Raw genomic sequence first — 25,893 nt, 5'->3', positions numbered from 1 at the left:
ATAGTGTCTCCAGGGCATTACTTTGATACGGATAGTCATTTAGACAGAGGAAAGGGAGGTGTACTTCTGAGTTTTAAAGTCAGTGACCAAAAAAAAAATACAATTGAATTCTCTCTTCTCGTGCAGCAACAAAATTAAATGTATATATGAAGTTAGAAACTTTCAAAGTATAGAGTTACTCTCCAGCTCCACTAATATTGATGAAGTGTATTTTTGAATATTACATCTTTGTTTTCAACAATATCTCAAAGTTGCATTTTGGTTTAAGAAAAAATAATAATTTCATAGCAATTCAAACCTAGCTTGTGAAAGAGTTCTTTGCCAGCGTTACCAAAGCAGAAGGACATCATGTTGGAAACTTTTCAACTTTTGGAATTTGAAACCGAGATGCCTGATTCGAGGTTGGCTCATAGTTTTGCACATGGTAGATGCGTGTTTTCAGGGTCGGGGCTATGATCAGAATCTTTAGGGTTACATAGGTGCAGGCTCAAATCCTATTTCCTATTTGAAATGACTCAAACTGCTTTGAATAAAGCTATGACACATTTTCCAGGGATGGTTTTTATTTGGGTCCCTGTAATTTTCAACTTTAATTTTATGATTAATTTATTGGCTCTAGGTCTTTAGCCAAGGTTCGTTCTTGATTTCTCTGAGACTCACTTTCCCCATCAGCACAGTGCTCACCATTTTATTTGTTTTACATTATTTATTGAGCAACTACTATGTGCCCAGAACTTTTTAAGTTGTGAAAATACAGAGGTGAGCAAGATTTCATGGAGCTCACATCCTAATGGGAAAAGACCAACGATAGATTAGTGCTATGGATATATCATTCTTATTCATCACCTCAGTATGAAAAATAAACAGTTTTTTAAGTGTATTTCTATCTAAATGTTATTTAAAGCTCTCATGCCTAGAAACTTTACGCAGATGACTTTGGTCTCTCCCCATCTCTCCCCTGCCATTTCACGCGATGCTATGGGCATAGCAACAAGCTCCTCATCTTTGAGTCTTCTCCACCAAAACACTGAGTTTTCTTTTTCTTTTTCTTTTTTTTAAGATTTTATTTATTTATTTGAGAGAGAGAGCACAACCAGGGGAAGTGGCAGGCAGAGGGAGAGGGAGAAGCAGGCTTCCCAACGAGCAGGGAGCCCAATGTGGGACTGGATCCTAGGACCCTGGGATCATGACCTGAGTCGAAGGCAGACGCTTAACTGACTGGGCCACCCAGGCGCCCCCAAAACACTTGAGTTTTCACGCTGTCTCTTCCTCCACTGTTGATGGCCACGTTACTGCTGAGACCGCCTTCATGCCTACCTGCGTGGCCTCTTCAGGCCCAGCGGGCACTCTGCTATATCCAAGCTACTCTTAAAGCCGTAGAAGTAATTCTGCTTCTTACAAATGATGCTGAGGCCCAGAAATCTCAAGGAGGCGCTCTCTGACTGAAACACCTACATGCTCCACGCATCCGTTTGCTCTTTGGGATCCTGATGCCCCCTCAGGCCTCTGTCTGAGATTTAAGATGCAGGTTTCTATTTCTGTCAGGTTCTGCTGACACACTCTGTCGTCTCTACTTCTCCAACACCGGGGAAGCCCAGAGCAGGGCCTGTGTCTCTGAGACACGGTGAATCTTCTGCCCTCATCGAACCTCTCCCCATTTCCCTCCTAGATAATAAAATGAGAAATTTTTTCTAATCTAAGGCAAACCTTTAAACTCTTAAATTCTGTATCTTTCACACATTTTGGTTATATCCCAAATCCTCTCTATGTCTTCTTTTCCCCAGAGGTTCTAAGGCAAGGAAATGGAATCTGCCTTTGGCCATGGGCCACCATACTGGTTGCTATTCAAATGTGTCTTGTTTCTGTCCATAGTTTCATCAGGTAGCGCTCTCTGCTATTTCTGTACCCTCACGCGTGGCATAGGAGTAGTAGAGAAAGCCTCATACCTCCCTGGAGTCATGCAAGCTCCCCAAGATGCTGCCTATGAAGCAGAGGGCAGGTGTCTCTCCCTGGGCCCTGTGGAAGCCTCTGTTTTATTAGCTCGCCTCCTGCAGATTTCCTCCTCATCTGGAGGGAAACCCCCTTTCGTCTCACCCCGTATTTCTCCCAAACATTATGGCTGTTCCCCAGTAGACAGGGCTGTAGGAAACCAGCTAGAGACCCAGACTATTTCTGCTTCTCATTTTGTCTCCTCTCTCCTGGGGGCAGCGTGGTGAAGCAGTCACTGGACTTGAGAGAAGTGAAGTAGAGCAAAGACAGCTGAGGGGGTGGGCAATTTCAGGAGGAATAACACACTTTAAAGAGTATTGTACAATTTTAACCCCCCACACAAGTCGATGAACAAGAACTGATTGTAAGAAGCGCTTTGAAGAAAGAAAGTGTGATGGTGTGGGTGGGATGGAGAGTGACCAAGTCAGTGTCACCTTCTCCAAGAGCTCTGCATATGCGTCCTTCAGACTGCCTTGTTAAATCCTTTCCAGCGGCATCCAGGAAATAGTCTGTTCCTCTGGGCTGCTGAACATCTTGCTCACTCTTCATGTATAATCCTAAAAAAAGGTAAGAATTCAGATCGGAGGACCACTACCACTCACAGGTCAAATCCAGCCTGTTACTTGTTTTTGTAGTGATCGTGAGCTAGGATTGGTTTTTATATCTTTAAGTGACTGAAAAAAAATAAAAATGAAAAATGACTTGGGAAAATTCTATGAAATTAAAATTACAGTATCCATAAATCAAGTTTTCTTTGAATACAGCCACACACAATCATTTATGTATTATCTGTGGCTGGTGTCATAAGCGGGCATGGCCAGAAAAAGCTAAAATGTTTACTGTTTGGTCCTTTACAAAAAGAGGTTGCTTGCAGCTCATCTGAATGATCAGGTTCCCGCTTGGTCTGGTACAACCCATCTTCTCATCCGGAGTCCCTGCCCGCATGTAGAACTGCCAATATCAAGTTTGTAAACCTAGGAATTCATTTTGCAAACATCGGTTTTAGAGGCTGTTAACATTTTGAATTGGCATTTAAAGTCCTCAAATGATCCTTTTTGGTCTTTTGGAATACAGGTTCTAATATGTGACTTTGGGAAGACAAATAGCTACTGTTTGTTGAGCCCTTACCTTGTGCTAGACATTAACAGATACACGGCATGTGTGTCACTTCCATTTAATCCTCATAAAATATCTACACAGTAGTTACTACTCGTATTCCCATTTTACAGATGATAAAACCAAGACGCAGAAGATTTGAGTCATTCACCAAACATCATCCAGCTCATTATAGGTGAAGTCTGGATTTGAACCCAGATAGTCTGGTTCCAGAGCCCACATTCTTAATAACCGTGCTGAATAGGGATATGGAAGGAGATTCAAAAAATGCTATTTCCAATATAACATTTAATTCAGACTATAAACTTTAAACTTTGCCTTATAAAATACTTCCATGGGGGAAAATGGATTCACAGTACAGTTACTAGTATAAGTTATCGAAGTAGCAATTGATCATTTGCATCTGTTCTAATTTTGTGGTTGACACAGCATTCTTTTAAGATTTTATTTATTTATTTATTTATTTATTTATTTATTTATTTATTATTTGACACACACAGAGAGAGAGAGCACAGGCAGGGGGAGCAGCAGGCAGAGGGAGAAGCAGGCTCCCCACTGAGCAGGGATCCTGATGGGGGCTCAATCTCAGGATCCGGAGATCATGACCTGAGCCAAAGGCAGATGCTTAACCGACTGAGCCACCCAGGCATCCCTGACAAAACATTTTTAGGTACATTAACTGGTTTACAACCCTGTGAGATAAGCAACTCATTAGCTCCATTTTACAGATGAAAACCAACAAAACTGAGGCTTCGTAGGATCATGTATCTAAGAAATGATCAACCAGGAACTTAAACTCAGATCTGATTTCTACTCCAGAATTCTTTGCATTATGCCTGTGTTAGGCAAACTTACATGACATTTGCCCAATTTCTACTCCAGCTACACAGTTAATCACTTAGTAACTTTCTTGAAATGGATTCTTTGGGACTTAAGTACCTGATTAGCCCTCACAATAATATACATAAGCAGTAATGTACATAAAATCATGAGTTTGATTCCTCTTTTATTTATCCAACACTTCTGTTGTGCTTACTATATTCCAAACACTTTACAGTAAATATTAACTCCTTTGAGCCTCATAGCAACTCCTGAAGGGTAGAGGCTATTACTGTCCCCATTTTACAGATTAAGAAACCAAAACACAAAGAGATGAAGTAACTTGCCCAAGGGCATATACCTGCTAAGCTGTGAATCGGGATTTGAACATCATAGTCTAGCTTCCAAGTTCTGTCCTTTGAACCCCTTAAGTTATTTGATATATTCAATTTATTTTCTAATACATTAAAATAAGTACATCAGTAGTAAAATTTAAAATATTCAGCTGTGTACCATCTGTAGTCATCTTTCATAAAAACTGTATTGTACCATAGTGGAATGTGCTAGAATACCCACAACCTCCTGAATATGTAAGAGAGAACACAGTCTCTTAACTTCACTGGACATGTTATTAGGGAAAATAATAATACATGTTAGAACACAAAGTGAATACACAATAACTTACTGGTACAATATGAAATATAAACCATGAAAAACATGGTGCTTCTTTAATTGGGGGACTTTTATTGTTAATAGGAATTTTAAAATAGCTGTCTTTCCTGAAGAATTTCTTATACAGCACTCTTGTCCTGTGAGCATTTAATTTTTGCTTACACATTTTCAAAATAAGAGAATGTACAACTTCTAGAGGCAGCTTCCTCCACAGCCACCCAGCTCAGTTGTTAAGAGACTGTTTCTGTATTTGATCTAAAACCTGTTTCACTGACCCCTTCATTTATTTAGGTTGGTTTTAAAAGTGTTCTGTGATTCCTTCCTCTTTCTCCCCCTTCCCCGGTTATGTTTGACATAAGCTAAAAATAAAATTAGTTTGCATCCCTCGAGACCTGACCAGCTGCCTGTGGCCAAGCTTGATAGTGCTTGTTAGTGGGAGAGCAGGCTGGGGTTAGAATGTTTCCGTGGACTTCCAGAAATTGAATGAGTCTGCAGAACATCAACGTGATCAGGCATACTTCTGTTTATATGAGTACATAGTCTCACATAGTGGTAAATACACATGTAGCTATAAAGTAATGTGATTTGTCTTAAGTGGAATGTGACTATGTTCTTAATGCAGTTCATACAAGGAAGTTCCAGAACGGTTTTGTGCTGGAAATGGTATGATTAGAATAACTTCCTAGCATCTCAAGATATCTACTTGAAAGGACGGTAATAATCGGTGTTCCTCAATACTTCTATATACATTACAAGTCAATTTCTGTCATCAGAGTCACCATTATGAGTTGGTTAAGATATTTCCTTAATTTCTATTTTTTTTAATTACATGAGGTAACTAGACGGAGACAGAAGACAGGGAAGAGCTAATGTGTAGGTGTGTCTGTGTCCCACTCGTTAGCATATTTGCATCTTCTCATTATATTCTCCTGTTCCGCAGGCATTTCCTATTCAAAACAGGAACAGGGACAACGCCACTGTTCAGCACTGCAACCCCAGGATACACAATGGCATCTGGCTCTGTTTATTCGCCGCCTACTCGGCCACTGCCTAGAAACACCCTATCAAGAAGTGCTTTTAAATTCAAGAAGTCTTCAAAGTATTGTAGCTGGAAATGTACAGCCCTCTGCGCTGTAGGGGTCTCCGTGCTCCTGGCAGTACTCCTATCTTATTTCATAGGTAAGAACACAGTTTAACAGTTACTTTGTCTGTATGTCAGGATGTTATATTGTTGCTTGTTGGTTTTATCCATTTATGTGGCCAAGAAGTATATTACCAGGTTTATTTTCTGGAGGAGGGATTAGCTAATACCATATCAATCCGCAGAGCGTCTTCAGTAATCTTCGGGCAAATTTGGATAAATAGAAAAGCTGTATTTGCACAAAAAATGAGGTCTTTTCTTGGCCACAGACTAGAGTGTGGACTTGTGTTTGGCCTATCCCTCTTGGAACATGGGTAGGTCTGTGACATCTCATGTACGCACAGTCATTCGTGCACCTGCAGGAAGGGACACGGCGCAGGGGATGACATCTCCTGTACGCACAGTCATTCGTGCACCTGCAGGAAGGGACACGGCGCAGGGGATGACATCTCATGTACGTACAGTCATTCGTGCACCTGCAGGAAGGGACACGACGCAGGGGATGACATCTCCTGTACACACAGTCATTCGTGCACTTGCAGGAAGGGACACGGCGCAGGAGTCCCCTTCGATGCGTATTCAATGGGGAGCTCTCCACCACTGTGCCACCTTGCACACCTTCCAGCGAACTCAGCCATCTAAGTGTAAAACTCATCACTCAGCACCGTCGTCTTGCACTCAGAGCAGCTTGCACTCACATCATCATCCTCTTGCACTCAGCACTCTCCAGAGAACGGTGCATCCATAAAACAATGAGTGGCTCACATACTCATTCACAGATGTGGACTTTTCATCTTTTCTGATGTCGTACTGATCATGGTCTTCATTCCATAGTAACCCCCCATAGTTGTAAATAGTGCTTTTCTTTAACTGTTTAATAACATGTATGAGCATCTGGACTATTGGAAATGGCTTTTGTAAATGCCAGAAACGACCACATCAGATTCTGATCTGTTTGTGAGTGTGGAAAAGGCATTCCACATCGAAATGCTAATGGGGTCCACCGAGATTCATCACCAGCGATATGGTTTACCCAACAAGAGCCATAGCCAGTGATGTGTCCTCAAGTTTATAACGCGATTTGTGATGCCCGTGAAATTCTAGAACCGAATACAAGTATTACGGAGCCGTATATAGAACAGTATGATGCTTTTGCCGTGAACCTGTTTCTGTCATTCGCTACCATACTCCTTATAAATGATGTATTTGGGGAAGTGAAATAACCATTTTGAATCACAACATTTAAGAGCAATACAGAATTGTAAAGCATAAGGGAATTTTAGAGATAATTGAGTCAGGGATGGCAACTCTGGGGCGTGTTGTATACTGTAACTTCCAGTTCTTTGGCCATGGCAGATATCACTAATGAATCAGGGCACTCCTTCCCACTGAATCTGGAGACAGCCTCATTATCCCCATCACTGCGCTTCATACACCATCTCACAGAGCCACTGTCCGTCAGAGACGAGACCTTCTTGCCATTTTTCAATCTGAGTTAACTCCCTCCTCGTAAAAATGCTCCAGCCAGGTACCACCAGGGTTGTTGTCGCTTGGCCAAGATCCCACACTCATGAACCAGCACTACGCTCTTTCATAACTCAAGGTAGATGAGGAATATCACAACAAAAAATCGGTATCCAGAGACAGAGTTCTAGTATTCAGCTAGAAAATACCTAGCCATTAAGAGAATCTCTTCTAGTTAGTTGTATAAATTACCTGTATCTGTCAGTGGTGTGGTGTTAAAGAATTTTAAAAGGTTCTGAAGTGCACCAGGCATAAATGGGATGTAATAAAATAAGCATACATATTTGTTGGGGATATTTTTTACCATGGTACATGCCAGACAGATCGAGAACTGTGTGGGGCTGGAAGTCAGGGTCTGTGTTTTTGCTCGGTTGTTAGGCGTCCTTTCTGGTCACCCTACCAGATGTGCAATATTTGGAATATCAGTTCTGATAACATGTAGTTTTATTTACAGTGGGTACTAGCAGAAAAAATAGCATTTTTTAAAGAAGATTTTATTTATTTATCTGACAGAAAGAGAGAGAGACAGCAAGAGAGGGAACACAAACGGGGGAGTGGGAGAGGGAGAAACAGGCTTCCTGCCGAGCAGGGAGCCCGATGTGGGGCTCGATCCCAGGACCCTGGGATCATGACCTGAGCCGAAGGCAGACGCTTAACGACTGAGCCACCCAGGCGCCCCGGAAAAATAACATTTTAATATGAGATTAGCTCCCTGTTATTTGTGAGACTTGTCCTCCTTTCAAGGGCCCCTTAGTGAATATAATTAAGTATCAGACTTCTAAGTAAAAACTCAGAATGTTCCTTTTCTTCAAGCTGCTTGTTTTCCTGTTTCGTAATAAGCACATTATACTTTATTCCACTGTCATCAACTTGTCCCTCTGATTTTATCTCGCCCCACATGGAAATACACAAATTATATAGTTAATGTACTCAGTTCAACAGGTATTTGTCAAACATTTGTTATGATCTGGTTCTTGTGCTAGAACTTAAGGTGATGCAATCCAACTGTTCTCTGGCAAAAATTACTTTTATCATCAAAGAATTATCTCAGATTTCCATTGCTTTAATTAAGTCCAAATATACTTACCATTTTTACTGGTCTTCCTGTACTTAAATGACTAACACACTAATGCAATGATTTTTTCGTTGTAGTTAAAATCAGGTAAAGGATTTGTTCATCAGTTAACACGATACATTTTTTCAGGCCGAAGAGACTGCCTCTACCCTTGAAAACAAGAACAGGGCACTTCTCGTCAGGGAAGGTTGTCCTTTTCTATTGAATGTGGTGTACAGCAGAGATAGAGACAAGGGACCCTTGCCTGTCCAGCTTAGATCAGTCTGATAAACCCCAGAATCAATGGGGAGACCGATTTCCTCATCAGATTGACTTCACAACCTTTAACGAAAGGGCAGCCATCCTTACACTTTTTTTCCCCATTCCCTTAGAGGTCCCTTTTCTCATATTGACTGTCAATATAAAGCCAAAGCCTTAAGAAAGAAAGAAAATAAAAAGCTTGAGGAATAACTTCTGTTCTTTGTCACCTTCCAGGAAGGTCGTGAGAAGTTAGGAGAATGTAATATTAGCATTTCTCTTCTCTAAGATAAAGTTATCTCAGCAGAGTAAAGGTGAATAACTTCTGAAAGGGAGAGAGTGGGGGAGGAGAACAGGCTTTGTTGTTTGTTTTTCCTATTTGTATCAAAATTTCAGAGAATAAGGAAAGAGTAAAAAAGAAAGTGAAAATACATTCCCATAGGTCGCTGTGAACTTTTTGCATAGCTAACCACTTGTTAACTTCTTGGTGTATACCCTTCCAGATATTTGTCCATGCATATGGGTACCAGGCTTTCTCACTTATCACTTATTAAATATCATATGTGTATGATCTTATTTAGTGGCTATGTTTAACCAGTTCCCAAAAATGCAGTGACTATTTTTTTATGCGTGTGTGTGTGTGTGTGTGTTGAGTTGATCAAAATTTTTTATTTTTTTTAAAGATTTTATTTATTTATTTGACAGAGAGACAGTGAGAGAGGAAACACAAGCAGGGGGAGTGGGAGAGGGAGAAGCAGACTCCCCTCTGAGCAGGGAGCCCGATGCGGGGCTCGATCCCAGGACCCTGGGATCATGACCTGAGCCGAAGGCAGATGCCCAACGACTGAGCCACCCAGGAGCCCTGATCAAATATTTTTAAAAGATTTATTTATTTATTTTGGAGAGAGAGTGAGTGCATATGCAAGTGGGGGAAGGGGCAGAGGGAGAGAGAGAATCCCAAGCAGACTCCCCGCTGAGCACAGAACCCCACAGGGGGCTGATCTCAGGATCCTGAGACCATGACCTTAGCTGAAATCAGGAGTCACACCTCAACTTATTGAGCCACCCAGGCACCCCCAGAATATTTTTTATCAGAATAAATTCTTTGAAAGGGTGTACCAAAATAGTGGGTATGTTTTACATTTTGCAAAACCATGGCCAAATTACCCTTTTTGCACAACTACAAATGCTACTTATTATCAATATTTTTGGCCCTTGACAGTCTCAGGCTAAAACATTTATTGTTGTTTTCATTTATTACTGAGTATCTTTTCATAGACATATTGACCATTTCTAGTTCTGTGTGTGTGTGTGTGTGTGTGTGTGAATGGCCTAGTTTCCCCCATTTTTCTACTGGGGTTTTTCTCCCTTTTTTTCCCTTTGATTTGCAAGTGTTTATTTAGGGTATTAGTCATTTATCATATGTGCTATATATTTTCCAATTTTTATTAATTTTGCTCATAATTGTTTTGCCATATACCATATAGAATTTTTTAGGTGATTAAATTTATCAGTTTTTCCCTATAATTTCTTCTTTTTTTGAGAGAGAGAGAGCATGTGAGTGCACAAGCCAGCGGGGAGAAGGGGAGGGACAGAGGGAGAAAGAGAATCTCAAGCAGGTTCTGCCCTCAGTGCAGAGCCCAACATGGGGCTCAATCTCACGACCCCAAGATCATGACCTTAGCCAAAATCAAGAGTAGGACACTTAACTGACTGAACCACCCAGAAGCCCCTCTCTATGATTTCTGATTGTCATGTTATACCTTATAAAGTCTTTATTCACTCTAAAGAGTGTTTTTTAAAATTCACGTAAATTTTCTTCTGGTACTTTTATGGTTTTTCCACAATTATTTTTAGGTCAACATTTTTCTGGGCACTCTGATAGATGTTAGAGGTTCAAATTAGCTTTTTTCCAGAAGCTCATGGTCAAGCGACATACACAAACACACTTTTAAGAGTACATAATTTCATAGCAACTTGAACCTTATGAACAAAAACTAGAAGAGAAAGGAAGGAAAATACCAATCTCTGACTAAAGATGTTGGGGAAAGACTTGATCTGGCAGGTGATGCCTGAAAGATGAAGAAGAGTTCAGTTCACTAGGTTGGACAACAAAATGGTCAGCAGGAGATCACCTTGAAGAGAGGTCATCAGAAGCAGGGAAAGGAAGAAACGTGAAGTACCCACAGCGGTGCGCGTGGAGTGCTCACAGTGGGCCAGACATGGTGTTTGAAGCTGCATGGGAATTGCCTTATTTAATTTTCACAACACAATGAATTTAATAAGAAGCACCTATCATCCATTTAACAAGAAGAATCTGTCACTTAGGGAGGCACCTCACCTGGAGTCACACAGTCAATGATGGAAGCTGGATGGGAAAGTGTTGAGGACCCCGCTCTACTATACCACCTCCCCTGAGGTTTGTAAAGAACTGAAAATAGGGAAGAAATTGAAGATATTAAAGCATAGCAATGAAAAATAATCATTTCTGTTGTTGTTCTTCTTTACATAAGATTACTTTAGTGGTATTCCAGAACACGTAATTTGAAGACAGACTTGGGCTTCATAAACTTCAGTCTGCCTAGGAATCACCTGGGGATCTTTTTAAAATGCATATCATGACTCAGCAGAACAAAAGAGTATGTGTTTTTTTAAAGGGGGGGAGCAGAAGGAGAGGGAAAGAATCCTAAGCAGCCTCCAGCCCGGGCCTCAACACAGGGCTCGATCTCACAACCCTGAGATCATGACCTGAGCCGAAATCAAGAATCGGACACTTAACCGACTGAGCCACCCAGGTGCCCCGAAGGGTCTGTATTTCAAACGGGCTCTCAGGTGATGCTGCTGTGGTCCATAGACCACACTTTTAGTAGCAAGGCCATAGGCCAGCACTGTCAACTGTTCTGTTTGATGATGGAAACATTCTGTTTCTGCCCTGTCCAATTCAGTAGCCACAAGCACATTGACTGTTGAGCACTTGAGATATGGCTAGTGAACTAAAGAACAGGAGTCTAAATTTTATTGTTGATTAGCTGAAACTCAAGCAGCCACGTGTGGCTAATGGCTACCATTTTGACAGCATAAGTATAGACCAGCTGTTAGAAGACTAGCCTAGGTAGGAGATCATGAAGCCCTGTTGGGATAGAAGAGTGAGCAGAATTGAGAAGGTACAGCTGATACATAATAGAATAGATGGGCCATGAGTGATCACACCCCAATTTTAAAAATCAAGTGTTCTAAGCATGTACACATGGCAGACTTCTTTTCGGCAGAGCCCCATTATGATTTTCTTTAGATGAATGAACTCCCAATTAAAATCCTCCTTTAATGCATTACTCTTTAAGTTGGTGTATCTTTACACAATGAAAGTTCTACTGAACACAAAAGTGAAGCTCAATGATAATACTTAGTGATACAGACCTATCAAAAAAATACCTGCCACTTTTTCTGGGCCTGAATTTACTCGTTCTTCTTTTTTTCTGTTGTAAAATTAGAAAATTATAAAGATGGGCAGATATCCAGCAGTTGCTCACCAAAGAATGGATAAAAAAGGGATGATCTGTTGGTTACTTTTGCTTCTGTGCACAGTTACGGAATGAGTAAGAACCTTGATTATTCTTTACTCACAGAACACTCTTTTTCCTGGGTGGGAGCTAACCTGAAATTTTGATGTTGCACACACAGAAAATGCCCAGAAATCTCATCATAAATCATAAACATTATTGAAACATTATTAAGTCAAAATAAATGTTGGAATAATGATGTTAACACCATTTAAAACTACAACAAAATCAAGTCAAACTTCCAGTGACACCATGAGGGACATTTAGCCTCATTAACATTTCCGTATACTTTTAGGCAGAGGGTGAAAATTCAAATAATTTCCCAGGTAGAATAGCATCAGAAGTATTTGCACATGTTCTTTAAATTTCAGGAAGATGAGAGAAAACAAAAATCTTAACAAATTATATTTTGCTAACATATTTTCTCAATTTTTGGCCCAGTTTATCCCAACAAATAATTCCTTGGACGACAGTTGTTGTTTTTTTTTTTTAAATATAACAGCTTTATTGAGATATAATTCACATATCACACAACTTACCCATTGAAAGTATACGATTCAGTATTTGCAGTTTGCAGCCGTTACCACACTCAATTTTAGAACATTGCCATCACCTCCAAAAAGGGTACCCTGTTCTATTAACAGTCACTTCCCATTTCCCTCCAAATGCTCCATAGTCTGTCCCCCCTAACCCCCCCACAAATAACTTTTAAGGGACTGGTTTGTCAGCCCATTTCCTAATAACAAGAAATAACTCAGCATTGTTTTTCTTCTGGACTCCTGACATTTGCTGCTAAGCAAAGAACTACTTGCATTTTCAGTATTCCTTTTCGGTTAAAAAATACATGTTAGTTATTTATTTCCTCTGAACAGCTGCTACCAACCGATTCCTAAAATAGATGTTGTCACATGTCTGCTAAAAAGGCTGTTTAACAACATAAGCATTCCCTAGATCTAGCAAAACATAACCTGTCGAATTTAGGTTCATTGCAGTTATGATTCCATGGCAGTTATCTGTCCTACTTCTGTGTCGATTTGCATTTTATGAACACTTTTACCTCTCTGTGTACCTTGAAATTGATTATGGTCCTAGCTATATACATGCAACTCGGGGTCAGAGGGAAAACACGCCAGCCTTTTATGCTTCATGAAAAATCAACCATTTAAATATATATGGCAAAATAAAATGTGTTGGGACATTCTTTTTTCTTTTTTGACATGTCTTCGTAATAAAAGTGCTGTTTTATTAGGTGATAGAACACAGCCAAGCAATGAATTATATACCATTTTTCACTATGGCTTCTTCCCCTAACTCCTGGTTGCATTACATTCAGGAAATGCATTTTGCCTGAGATGGAATGCTAGCTTTTTAATAATACTAATGTGATTTCATCACATTGGAGAAAAAATATGTTGCCTATATTTTAGAGGATTGAAACGTATAAACTAAAAATTTTAAATCAATATATCAATATTTTATTTTATCCTTGGCCACATGAAATTAGGACATATTTAAGCCTGATTCAGCGTGGAATGCAGGATTAGAATGGAACGGTTTACCTCTAGAAGAGGAGGAAAATAGTAATACGATAAAGCATACTACCACAGCACTCTGAAGTGAGTCTGTAAATTCGAAAAAGAAAAAAATCTACTAAGAACCCATTCTAGATAGTTGTATTATTTTTTTCCTTATTGAGGACAGCACTTTGTATGAGTGAAATTGTGTTTTCATATATATGTGTGTGTGTATGTGTGTTTGTGTGTGTATATATGTGTTGTATGTATATATATATATATACACACAACACATATATATCCCTCCAGCATCCACAGAAAGTTTAGCTCTTGTCATATTTGCACTCTATCCTGACTTTCAGTATAAACTATAGAAATTTATAGAAAATATTAGTTTAATTAATTATAGAAAATATTAATTTATAGAAAATATTAGTTTTCTATGTCTGGCATATCATAAAGAAACCTAGTAAAGGTTGAGAGGCCACTTAGAATTTAGTTCCTTTATAACAAACCTGTATAATTCATCAGTGACTTCTGAATTGAACCTAAAGTGAGAAAAATGTTGTATACTGCACACTCAACTTTTGGACATAATTTTTTGTTGCCTTTTATTAGCACAACATACAAATGTTCAGTTTCGAGTTTATCCTCGTATTGTTTATTACTATCCATAAAAGAGAAATCACCACCAATTTCAAGAAATTAATACAAATGTTGGAAATAAGCTCCTCCTCTCCTCCCCCAAAATAACTTATTTTACTCTTAGCTTGATACGGGGTCAGCTAAAGTAAATAATATATGAGAAATACTCTATTTACACAGACTGTTTTTACCATTCAAATATAAAGATCTCCCTGACTTGAAAAACACCCAAGGACAACGCCAATAATAAGAGATACCTTCAAACTCCAGTTTCTGCCAGAGATAAATATCTTCTCTGTGAAATACGGTGCTGTTTTCTTGGTTTTAGGCTATCATTTTTATGGAATGTAGCAACATCTCCTGCCTAATGACAAGTGGAAAGCATAATACAATATTTACCATTTCAGCGCTGCATTGCATAAATATTTAATTGGTGTTGAATATGCCATTTGCTTTTACATTAGTGGTACTGAGAGCGGTGTGTTCGGAGAGAAATATCTACATACAGAGGAGTGAAAGGAAAAGTAACTGGCACATATACGATTTTTTATAAACTTGATAGATGGCTAGGAGTTTTAGGAAGGAATTCATCATAAAACCTTTAAGTTCTATTGAATCTATATTCAAACAAAGGTCTCATCCTAGTATAACAGGTAAAATAAAACTCAAATATGTATCCACTCTTTTATTGTTTCTGCATACCCTTAGAATATCTACTGATGCCTCACACCTCGTCTTTCTTCCTTAAAATTGAGGTTCCACTGTTCCTTTGTTAGTGCTTTGTAATGTCACTCTAGAGAAGGAAGTGACCGTCCATTCATCTATCCATCATTCATTCAATGTTTATTTATTGAGACACTGTGAGAGATACAGCAGTGAACAAGATAACACAGCCCTTGCTCTCTTGGAGATTGTATTTCAGGGCATGCAAACAGTGAGCATTTAATTGTCATCCTGAGGGCTATTTAAAAAGGAGAAATGTAGGAGACTAGAGACTGCATAAAAAGCAGAACTTACTGAGTTTGAGCATTAGAAAAAGGTTTTCCTGCTAAAGCCTGAATTAAGTAGGATTATGTGTTTGGACAAATGCTGACGTTAGGACAAATTTTAAGTTTGACCACATAAACCTAAATGTGGCCCCCAAAAAATCAATTCTCAGGAGTATTAAAACCAATATATTGTGACATAATAAAGAAAATCTCGATGTGTCTGAAGGGGAAAAAAAGTGATGATATTCATTTGTTTTCTTTGTTGAGTTAGTATAGCGAGGAACCTATCTTGTAGTTAATACCTAGAAGGGGAAGGAAATGTTACTTTGGAAAGTTGGAGCAACTGGATTTAAAATTGTCACAGAAATTTATGGTCTGTTCTGATTTATTATGGTCTTTCTAATTGTCCCCTTCCCTTAATTGTAGATAACAAACATACATACTTTAAGAGTTTTGTTTATCAAGTATGCCCAGAAGATCGTTTTAAAACTGTTAAAAGAAACAGTATCTGAGTTGTTAATAAACATTCCTGAATACTCTATTAATCTGTTCTGCAGAAATTTAAGAAATATATGCTTCTTGTATTTCAGACGTTGCTGGGAAAAGAAAATCACGTTGCTCTGCATTTGATAACCAAAGAGCTCAGCATGTCCAATTTCCATTACTGAGTTGCACCTAAAATGCATTACTTTGAGACCCTTCCATTGTGCATTTTAAGCACATACCAAACGGAATCAAAGAACAATTAATAGTTTTATCTAGGCCCACTTCTGTATAATACCAAGATGGTTTTTGAGATAATATTCAGTGTTTTTAAAGATAAGAACTTCCAGTCTTTCCTTCACCTGTTGAATGTCCTCACTGGGGACTTATTCAGGTTTCTAGAGACAGAACTAGTGCTCCGTTCCTGGTGGCGGTCTTCATCAGCAGGGCTGCCATGACATTGGCTGGCTCCCATCCTGGAATTGTCATTTCTCCCTAATACTTGACCTACAGACTGATCTTTCCCTTTCTGCCTTCACTAGTGAGTTTTTTGTCCGCTTCATCACTTTTCATAGGCCTTCTTGTGCCCCTAGAGAAGAGAAAGCCTTCCACATATTACCGTACATTTGCCAGGGCTGTAGAAGGACATCCAAGGCTACCTTGAAGATCACCGCATTTGATTCTAGAATATGGGGCCCTTCATTCTTTTTTTTTAAAAGATTTATTATTGGGGCCCCTGGGTGGCTCAGTCGTTTAAGCATCTGCTGTCGGCTCAGGTCATCATTCCAGGGTCCTGGGATTGAGCCCCCCATCGGGCTCCCTGCTCCATGAGGAGTCTGCTTCTCCCTCTGCCTCTGCCCCTCCCCACTGCTCATTCTCTCTCTCTCTCAAATAAATAAATAAAATCTTTTTTAAAAAAGATTATTTATTTATTTGAGAGAGAGCATACCCATGTGCACCAATAGGGGAAGGGGTAGAGAGAAAATAACCTTCAAGCAGACCCCCCACTGAGCATGGAGCCCCAGGCCAGGCTCAGTCCCAGGACCCATGAGATCATGACCTGAGCCAAAACCAAAAGTCCGTCCCTTAACCAACTGAGCCTCCCAAGTACCCCAAGGAGGGGAGGGGGAGCTTCATTCTGAGAAAAAAATGATGCAGGTAGTTTTGCATTTTGCATATTTTAATTTGTTTTTTCATAGGCATTTCCTTGTAATTATGACCAATATCACAGTCAATTTAATTCCATTAAGTTTAGCAATTACTGAATTTCCCTCCTAAACACTGAATTCACAAAGGGAAGACATAGTCTTTACCACGATGATCTCACAATCTTATATGGAAAAATATAATGTCCAATTTATATATCCCATTACAACATATTTTTAGAATACTGTTTATAAGTGCAGAACCTCAAAGCAGTAAGATTTGAGTGTTTCTGTTTTATTTTATTTATTTATTTGACAGAGAGAGACATAGCAAGAGAGGGAACACAAGTAGGGGGAGTGGGAGAGGGAGAAGCAGGATTCCTGCTGAGCAGGGAGCCCGATGTGGGGCTCAATCCCAGGATTCTGGGATCATGACCTGAGCTGAAGACAGACACTTAATGACTGAGCCACCCAGGTGCCCCAAGATTTGAGTTTTATATCCCACCTCTGTTACTTACTAGCTGTGTAATCTTGAGCAAGGTACTTAACCCTCCATAAACTGGAGTTTCCTCATCAGTGTAGACAGGATTAGTAATAGTACAGCTCTTGGAAATCTTTAATAAAATAATTAATGTGCCTGATAAAATGGAAGTGCTCAATTAGTGTTAGCTGCTATTATTATTCCTTATAACAATCTAGTAAATCAAATATTATTATCCACACTTTTTAGAAAGAAAAGTCTTAGGCCCAGAGAATCAGTGGCTTATCCTGTGTTAAAGTCTGAATGTATTTAAACCGGGACCATAATCCAGGTCTTTTTATCTTGAACCTGGGACTTTCCCCCACTATATCAAGGGCACTGTTTCTCATAAGGAATTCAGAATTTAAGGGTGGTACATGGACAATAGAATAAATAAGACTGAAGGACAAAATGAGGAATGTACTCCCTTTTGTCTTCTTACCCCATGGTATCTGATTATGTCACAATGAAGGTCTCAGTAGATGTTTGCATGTCATGACCCATCTCTTTCACAAATAAAGAACACTTCTGCTGGCTATCATTTCTATATAGATTTTAATAATGTTGCTTATAGTTTACTCCATTTATTCTTACTGTTGCCTTCTGTTTGTATCAAGAAATGTTGATGTTTTCCTTTAAAGTAGTGCTATAAAATTTTCTTTTAAAATGTATTTAAATTTTTAAGCTAGTCATCTCATGAAAAAAATAAACATATAAATGTAAAAATACATTTAGTTATAAAATAAAAAGACATAGATGGTTCAAATTAAATCATAAAGATGATAAGCACATTTTTTTTTTTTAAACATGTACAGGAATCATTACTGAGGAGACTGAAAATGTTATCGGTCTCTTTCATTGGGCCTTTTAATTCATTCTAGATCCTTAATCTTTTCATTAACTACATTTGTAGTTTAAGAACTGAACTACATGATGCAGTTAGTGAGCCCATGTGAGTTACACAGCATTTGTACATAAAACCTAACCCGTATTATTTCAATCATTTCAAATAGTCACAGATTTTACCATTATTTTCTATTTTTAGAGTCAAGAAATTTTTAGATGCTTTTTACTACTTCAGAGAAATTCTTTATGATCTTAGAAAAGAATCACATAGAGAGAGAGAAGCAATGCATGTTTAAAGTGGAAAAGTGGGCCACTTATTTCTAGGAGAGGAGCGTGAGACCACCAAATACAAAAGCAGGTTGGCAGTGTGAGCAGGTATCCTGGGGATCAGAGATGACAACTCCCTTTGTATCTTGCTTTGAAATAGATGTCCACAAGTGCTTCATGAATATCCATTAATAATAGTTAAGTTCATAAGTAAGGAAACCTGCTCTCCACGATGGCCCAGATTAATGGGGGGGCAGCTGGAAAACTGGCTTCGGAGGATCTGTTTCCGCCTGCGTGATGATGCAAGCAGGTCAAGGAAAACTGATAAGATCTGTCAAAGTTACCATCATGTACTAGATACCAGAAGTGGGGAAGCATGGGAGTCCATGCAACAGAACTTGATAAGGGACATGGTGACCCCATTTTTGTTGATGTCCGGATGGTGAACAACAAACTGCATGAGCTGGTTGTACCTAGATTCCTGAAGAGTCATTGATTTTGTTTAAAGCTGCCACCTGAGAACCATGCACACATTCCCAGATCACGTTTTCCCTTTCAAATGTAACCGCTTAGAGAAGTGAACTATTTTGAAGGAGCTGTTTTTCTGGATTTTGCCATATTTTTTTAATTTATTTTTTTCTGTTCAATTAGCCAACATATAATAATACATCATTAGTTTTTGATGTAGTGTTCAAGGATTCATTAGTTGCATATAACACCCAGTGTTCATAGCAGAAATGTCCACAAGAGCAGCCAAGATGCCCCTTCAACAGATGAGTGGATAAAGAAGATGTGATTCATATATACAGTGGAATATGACTCAGCCATCAGAAAGGATGAATACCCACCGTTTGCATCGACATGGATGGAACTGGAGGGGATTATGCTAAGTGAAGTAAGTCAAGCAGAGAAAGACAATTACCATATGGTTTCACTCATATGTGGAGCAAACCATGGATTTTGCCATATTTTAATATACCAGTTTTCCTCTAGAAATCTCCATGTCCCTAATAGTTGGATCTTTTAATAATGAAGATCAAAGTGTCTTAAAATTTCAAAGACTTATAATTTTCAGATCTATTCTACTGCTTTTTCAAAAAGTCGAAACAAGCCAGGGCACTTGGGTGGCTCAGTCAATTGAGTGTCCAACTCTTGATTTTGGCTCAGGTCATGATCTCAGGGTTGTGGGATCAAGCCCCATGTAGGGCTCCACGCTCAGCATGGAGTCTCCTTGAGATTCTCTCTCTGCCCCTCCCCCCTGCTCTCTCTCTCTCTCTCAAATAAATAAATCTTTTTTTAAAAAAAGCCAAAACAATGAAACAAATAATGCAATATATGTTAAGAAAAAAAAAAAAGAAGAAGAAGGTAGCGGGAGGGGAAGAATGAAGCGGGGGAAATCGGAGGGGTAGACGAACCATGAGAGACGATGGACTCTGAAAAACAAACAGGGTTCTGGAGGGGAGGGGGGTGGGAGGATGGGTTAGCCTGGTGGTGGGTATTGAGGAGGGCACATTCTGCATGGAGCACTGGGTGTTATGCACAAACAATGAATCATGGAACACTTCATCTAAAACTAATGATGTAATGTATGGGGATTAACATAAGAATAAAAAAAATAAATAAAAGTTAAAAAAGCCAAAACAAGCCAAAGAAAGCTTTATGTTTAAGTAGATTATTAACATACATACACATTTGTCACATAAAAGGAGGAGGTAGCTCTTAAAGCTGTTATGGAAGAAAGGAATCCAGATGAAAACTGAGTCAGTACAACAGGCTTTTGAATAATGAGTGGATCCATGGCAAAGCTGCTAATAACTGTCACTAATGAATCTTATGTTACATACGTTTTGTGATAACAGCCAAGTCAGTATATTGGCATGTGGGGAATCGTCCACAGATCATGTAAATAATTTCATTGTGTATTTCGAATGTTCTTGAAATAGGTCCTCTTGCCATATTCCTTAATGTTGACAACTGTTACCTCAAAGTTGATTGATAATGACTGGCCCCTTTGGACAGCCTATCATAATGGTGAACACTTAGTTCTTTCCATGAGATTGGAGAGGGAATGCTTCTTTCATTCAGAGAACAGAACCTGGACATGAGAGAAAACTAATGAAACATTAGGAAAACAGCCTGTTTTCAAAGTCCTGACTTAATTCCCTTGGTGACAGACACAGCAGCTTGATTTTCATAAGCCCTGTCAGCTTCAGCGTTGGCCGTCAGCGGACAGGTAGAATAACTCTCCTCAACAGCATCCTTCAACGTGTGATAACGAACCTACATAGTGAAGAAAGAAAAAGTGCAATGCAATTTAGAAGTGGAATTTTTAATGTACATTTAATTTGCAAAAGAATATGAGTCAGATATTCTAGCAAATCCACACAACTGAATCACTGTCCCGTCAAGACATTTCGATAGCCAAAGTGATTCTACCTTCCCACTAATGCCATAATGTCAAAAAAAGAACAGAAAGGAAAAATACACAGCGTGGATATATAAAATATCAGCAGCCACTCCTTGTCTCCTTTCCCCTCTCCCCCCCAAAACTATTAGTTTACATAAAACCTATGATTTTAGTATGTTGTCTTACAATACTCAGAGAAACTTGCTACCTCAAGTGTTATTAGTGCCTTTGCATATCAAAATATCCTATAGTTAGGATAATCCCCTTCTTCTTAATGACAGCTTGAGTACATATTAATATGAAAGCTTTCCAAAAAAATATCGATTTTAAAATGACCACACTTGGAAAAAATAAAATAAATAAAATGACCGTGTTTGGGCCAGCAAGATATAGACTGTTCGGATAATATTAGACTTGAAAGCTAATAACAAATAACAATGGATTAGAATGCCAAAATATTGCCTCACACACTCCGTCAACATGTATATGAACACAGCAGGAAATCCAAAACAAAAGCTAATTTATGGAAAACTATGTATTCCTAATGACAGTTTAGACCAGTAGGGGTCCAAGTTACAAACTGCATCTTTACATGAGATGCTTTCATTTTACATTGAAAACCTGGCTGTATTCTGAAAGCATGTATCAAAGCAAACCATCGTCCTATATTTAAGAGTATTTTTCTTATTTTATTCTGTAAAATCTAATCACTGCACATACACATCATGTATATTTATGTATTTCTGAAATTGAAACATAGAATGATGAAATTTTGCTTTCGAAACCCAAGATACCGAAGGAATTGTATGCATGAAGTGGTTGTTTGACCCCATGCAATTTTATTTTATTTTCAAATTTTAAAAAAAGGAACAAAAGCATTGCTATTCTAATATGTTGATATCTTATTGATGCCGGGTGTCTTTGCCTCTACTCAGTGATGTAACCTAATATTTATATTTGAAATCATATTGACATACCAAAGAATTTAAATCTGGAAGAGACCTTAGAGATCATTTTGTGCAAGCTCTTTGGATATTTATATAAACGGGAGATCTAAGCTTCAGAGAAGCCCAGTGACTTGCCAAGGTCTCACAGCTAGTTCGAGCCAGAATGGAGAGTGGGACCCAGTTCTCTTTTAATATCGACAAAAGCTCCACAAGACTCCACAGGCAATCTGTGCTGGAAACTGTGCTCTTAACTATAAAAGGTCAGATTCTGATTTTCTTTTCCTGTAACTTCTGATACCATGTTCCTAATGAATCTTTCTCAGGAAGATTATTTTGGGGAAAATGTACCATGGTGGATGTGAGGTGAGTTATAAGACAGGGAGAACTTTAGACCTTCGCTTGCCTCCATGATGAACTTACAGGGTTTGGGAGGCGGACACAAAACTGCATTGCAGACGCTTTCAGGATGATTTTTTTAAGTCCATTTTTTCTTACCACATTCTGGTTCTCATATGATCTCAGATTTTTTTTTTTTTTTTTGGTCTTTGTGAGAATGTTCGCTTGATCTTGTAATATTAAACAGCATTTAGCCAATAATGGCAGGCATGCTAAGAACTGTGTTCCAGGTTGCCAAAACCTCAGAGTATTACTCTTCAGGGTTCTGGTGGGATAAGGTGCATTCGGGTTTCTGATGGCAAGGGTGCTTGCTTCTGTGTTTGCTTCACAACATCCCCTGTAATTTACTCCAAGGTTCTGGCAGATTGCTGGACCCTGTCACCAGCTGTCGCCAGCCCTCCTTCCCATCCATATTTGGCAGTATCTAAGAACACAGGCATGCTGGTAGAAATGATAGTAGCTGTGATAGCAACTTCAGCAGCATGGTCCCCAGAGACAAGATCAAAATTTGGCACCTTTTCCCTCAACACAGAACTAAAAATGGCACTGAACTTGCTACTTGGTGGTATATGATTTTCTTTAATTACACATTTTGCTTTCAAGTGTACCACAAGCTGGCTTTTAAGTATCAAACCAACATACATTGGTTAAAAACAATGGCATGCCCTTTTTTTTTCCTATGGGGAAGAGGTGGAATCCTAGAATATCGTGGATTCTTTTGATCTCCATCAGCCTGGAAAGGTAAAAGGAATGTATGCTGTAATTTCTTTCACTGGAATGGTCTTCGAATCGGAAAGAAAATGTCTTCATAGAATTTCACTAGCATGTTGTCTCAAAATTATCTCAATTAGTGAGGCTTTTTTGCTCAACATTAACTGGGAAAGCCTACAGAAAACTAGGAGGCTTTAGAATGAATTTTTTTAATTATATAAGAAATATTTCATTTTAAACATCTTCAGATTGGTTGAATCCAAGAATACCATGAGACAGCCTAGAAAGCTATAGTCTATAAAGTAGACCATTTATTTGGCTGTTAGTAACATAGTCTGCGATAATGACGGATGGCTTCACATCCATGTGTGTTATTTCTAGAGTTGATACATGATAATTTTCATCATCAATGTGGGTGATAGTATTAAAAGTATGCTCATTAAGTTTGTAGATGACAAATGTTAGATATATTACAATTAATTTAAAAGGGTTCTGGGACGCCTGGGTGGCTCAGTTGGTGAAGCGGCTGCCTTCAGCTCAGGTCATGATCCCAGGGTCCTGGGATCGAGTCCCACATCGGGCTCCCTGCTCAGCGGGGACCCTGCTTCTCCCTCTGCCTGCCACTCCCCCTGTCCCTGCTCTCTCTCTCTCTCTCTCACTCTAGCAAATAAATAAATAAAATATTTTTAAAAATAAAGCTTTCTGACTGGGAATCTTCTTGGAAATCGATGTTCTCTTGCCCCGAGAAAAAGGGAGGAATTAGACGAGGTGCCCCCAAGGCTTCTTCTGACTGTTAACAGTCTCAGGGGCCCTATTAGTCACCCCCTGTTTCTCAGGAACCAGTGCAGTTACAGAGATCCAGTCCTCTAAGATCAACTTTCAGCAAAATATTGAAAAAGCTGAATTATATATTAAACCTTTCCCTTAACTATCCTCTCTTATTTTTTCATAGCTAAAATCCTATCATTTATTCTCTTTCTTCCCAGAGTCCTCTCTCTTTTTCCCCTTGAGGTGCCTGTTTTACCCCCTCAGCGCAAAGATCCATTTCTGTTTCTCTTACAACTCCTTGCTCCTCACAACTGCAGAAAGTAAAAAATTTATTCAGACAAAGAGTGGGATTTTTTTTAGGTAAAATACTACAAAATGCTATGGTAGGACAGGGTAGTTATTCATTCCAGGAAGGCCTCGTGAACAAATGTCATTTCAACTGGACTTGGAGGTATTGGTGAGATGTCATCCAAAAGAACTTGGGGGCGGCATCCCAGAGGCCAGGAATGATAGAAGCAAAGGCATGGAAGCAGGGAAATTAAGGCCATGATTTAAATGGTGGACAAGCAAATCTGGCCAGTTCATGGGCCCTGTGATATATTCACACGGTTGTGCAACAGATCTCCAGAATTTTCCATCTTAAAAAACTGAAATTCTACACTTTTTAAACAACTCCCCATTTCCCCTTACCCTGACCCCCTGGTAACCACCATTCTTTCTGCCTCTATGAATTTGAACTACTTTAGATACCCCATATGAGTGGAATCAAAACCATATTTGTCTTTTGGCAGCGGGCTTATTTCACTTAACATCATGTCCTCAGGGTTCATCCATGTTACAGCCTGTGACAAGGCTCCCTTCCTTTTTAAGACTGAGGAATATTCCATTGTGTGTATATATTCTTTATCCATTCTTCTGTTGATGGACATTTGGGTTGCTTTTGCCTCTTGACTGTTATGAATAGTGCTGCTTTGAACATGGATGTGCAAATTTCTCTTCCAGCGACCCTGCTTTCAGTTCTTTGGCGTGTATATCCAGAAGTGGGATTCTGGGTCATATAGTAGTTCCAGTATTTATTTATTTATTTATTTATTTACTTACTTACTTATTTTGAGGAACCACTATAGTGTTTTCCATAGCAGGTGAACCACTTTACAATCTCATCAACAGTGCACAAGGCTTGCAGTTTCTCCACAGCCTCACCAAGACCAGTCATAGTGTTTTGAAACTACAGATCAGTCTGGGAAGGCCATGAGCTGACAGTCATTAACCCAATACATGAATTTGTTTAATCCGATTGCTTTCCGTCTAACCCCCAAGATTTCTACCGAGCAAGCCTTTCCTCGCTCTCCCCTCTAGCTCCTATCTGATGAAGTCACTTGCCATTCTACACCGGGTATCTTCCCTAGAGGAACACCTGGGAACCTTGTAGAGACGAGCACCTGCAGGGAGGGTGTAGGGAAGGTGAAAATATACATCCTTTAGTTATGCTATGTGTTAGATGGACTACTTTTAAATAAATATTTTAATTTAGAAAAGTGTACAGATTGTAAGTGAACACACCAGTGGAACCACTTCCCAGATAGAAAAATAAAAATAGGGGCGCCTGGGTGGCTCAGTCGTTAAGTGTCTGCCTTCGGCTCAGGTCATGATCCCAGGGTCGTGGAATCGAGCCTCGCATCGGGCTCCCTGCTCTGCGGGAAGCCTGCTTCTCCCTCTCCCACTCCCCCTGCTTGTGTTCCCTCTCTCGCTGTGTCTCTCTCTGTCAAATAAATCAATAAAAATCTTTAAAAAAAAAGAAAAAGAAAAAGAAAAATATTACTAGCGTTCCAGAAGTCCCCTATGGCCTCTCCCGGTCATTACCTAGCCCCCCTCCCTAGAGGTCATTACTCTGGTGACTTCTGTTCCTACCAGTTAATTTTACCTGCTTTTGAACTTTATGCACATTGCCTTATACAATATTCATGTTTTTTTGTGACTGGGTTCTCTTGCTCAGCACTATGTTTGTGAGATGTATTCATGCCATTGCACCTGGCAATGCCTCGTTCATTTACGTTGGTCTATAGAGTTCCTTGGTTGACTCTGATGATATGGTATGATATATGATAAACACTATAATTTG

The 25,893-nt window shown here is 39.2% G+C and overlaps 1 protein-coding gene across 1 annotated transcript in view; it reads left to right on the top strand.

Moving 5' to 3' along the window:
• The window catches only part of TENM3 (teneurin transmembrane protein 3), a 601,855-nt gene that overhangs the window by 432,262 nt on the left and 143,700 nt on the right, over nt 1-25,893 (top strand). The window contains exon 5 of the mRNA XM_064585705.1: nt 5,537-5,775. Within this exon, the coding sequence (XP_064441775.1) occupies nt 5,537-5,775 (239 nt within the window). The remainder of the gene's footprint in view (nt 1-5,536; nt 5,776-25,893) is intronic.

This window comes from Mirounga angustirostris, unplaced genomic scaffold (assembly GCF_029215605.1).
Source record: "Mirounga angustirostris isolate CCGP_5_RB_7025 unplaced genomic scaffold, mMirAng1.0.hap1 SCAF_2, whole genome shotgun sequence".
Lineage (NCBI taxonomy): Eukaryota > Metazoa > Chordata > Mammalia > Carnivora > Phocidae > Mirounga > Mirounga angustirostris.
Note: the sequence above shows the minus strand (reverse complement) of the source record. Positions and strands in the feature narration are given on the sequence as shown.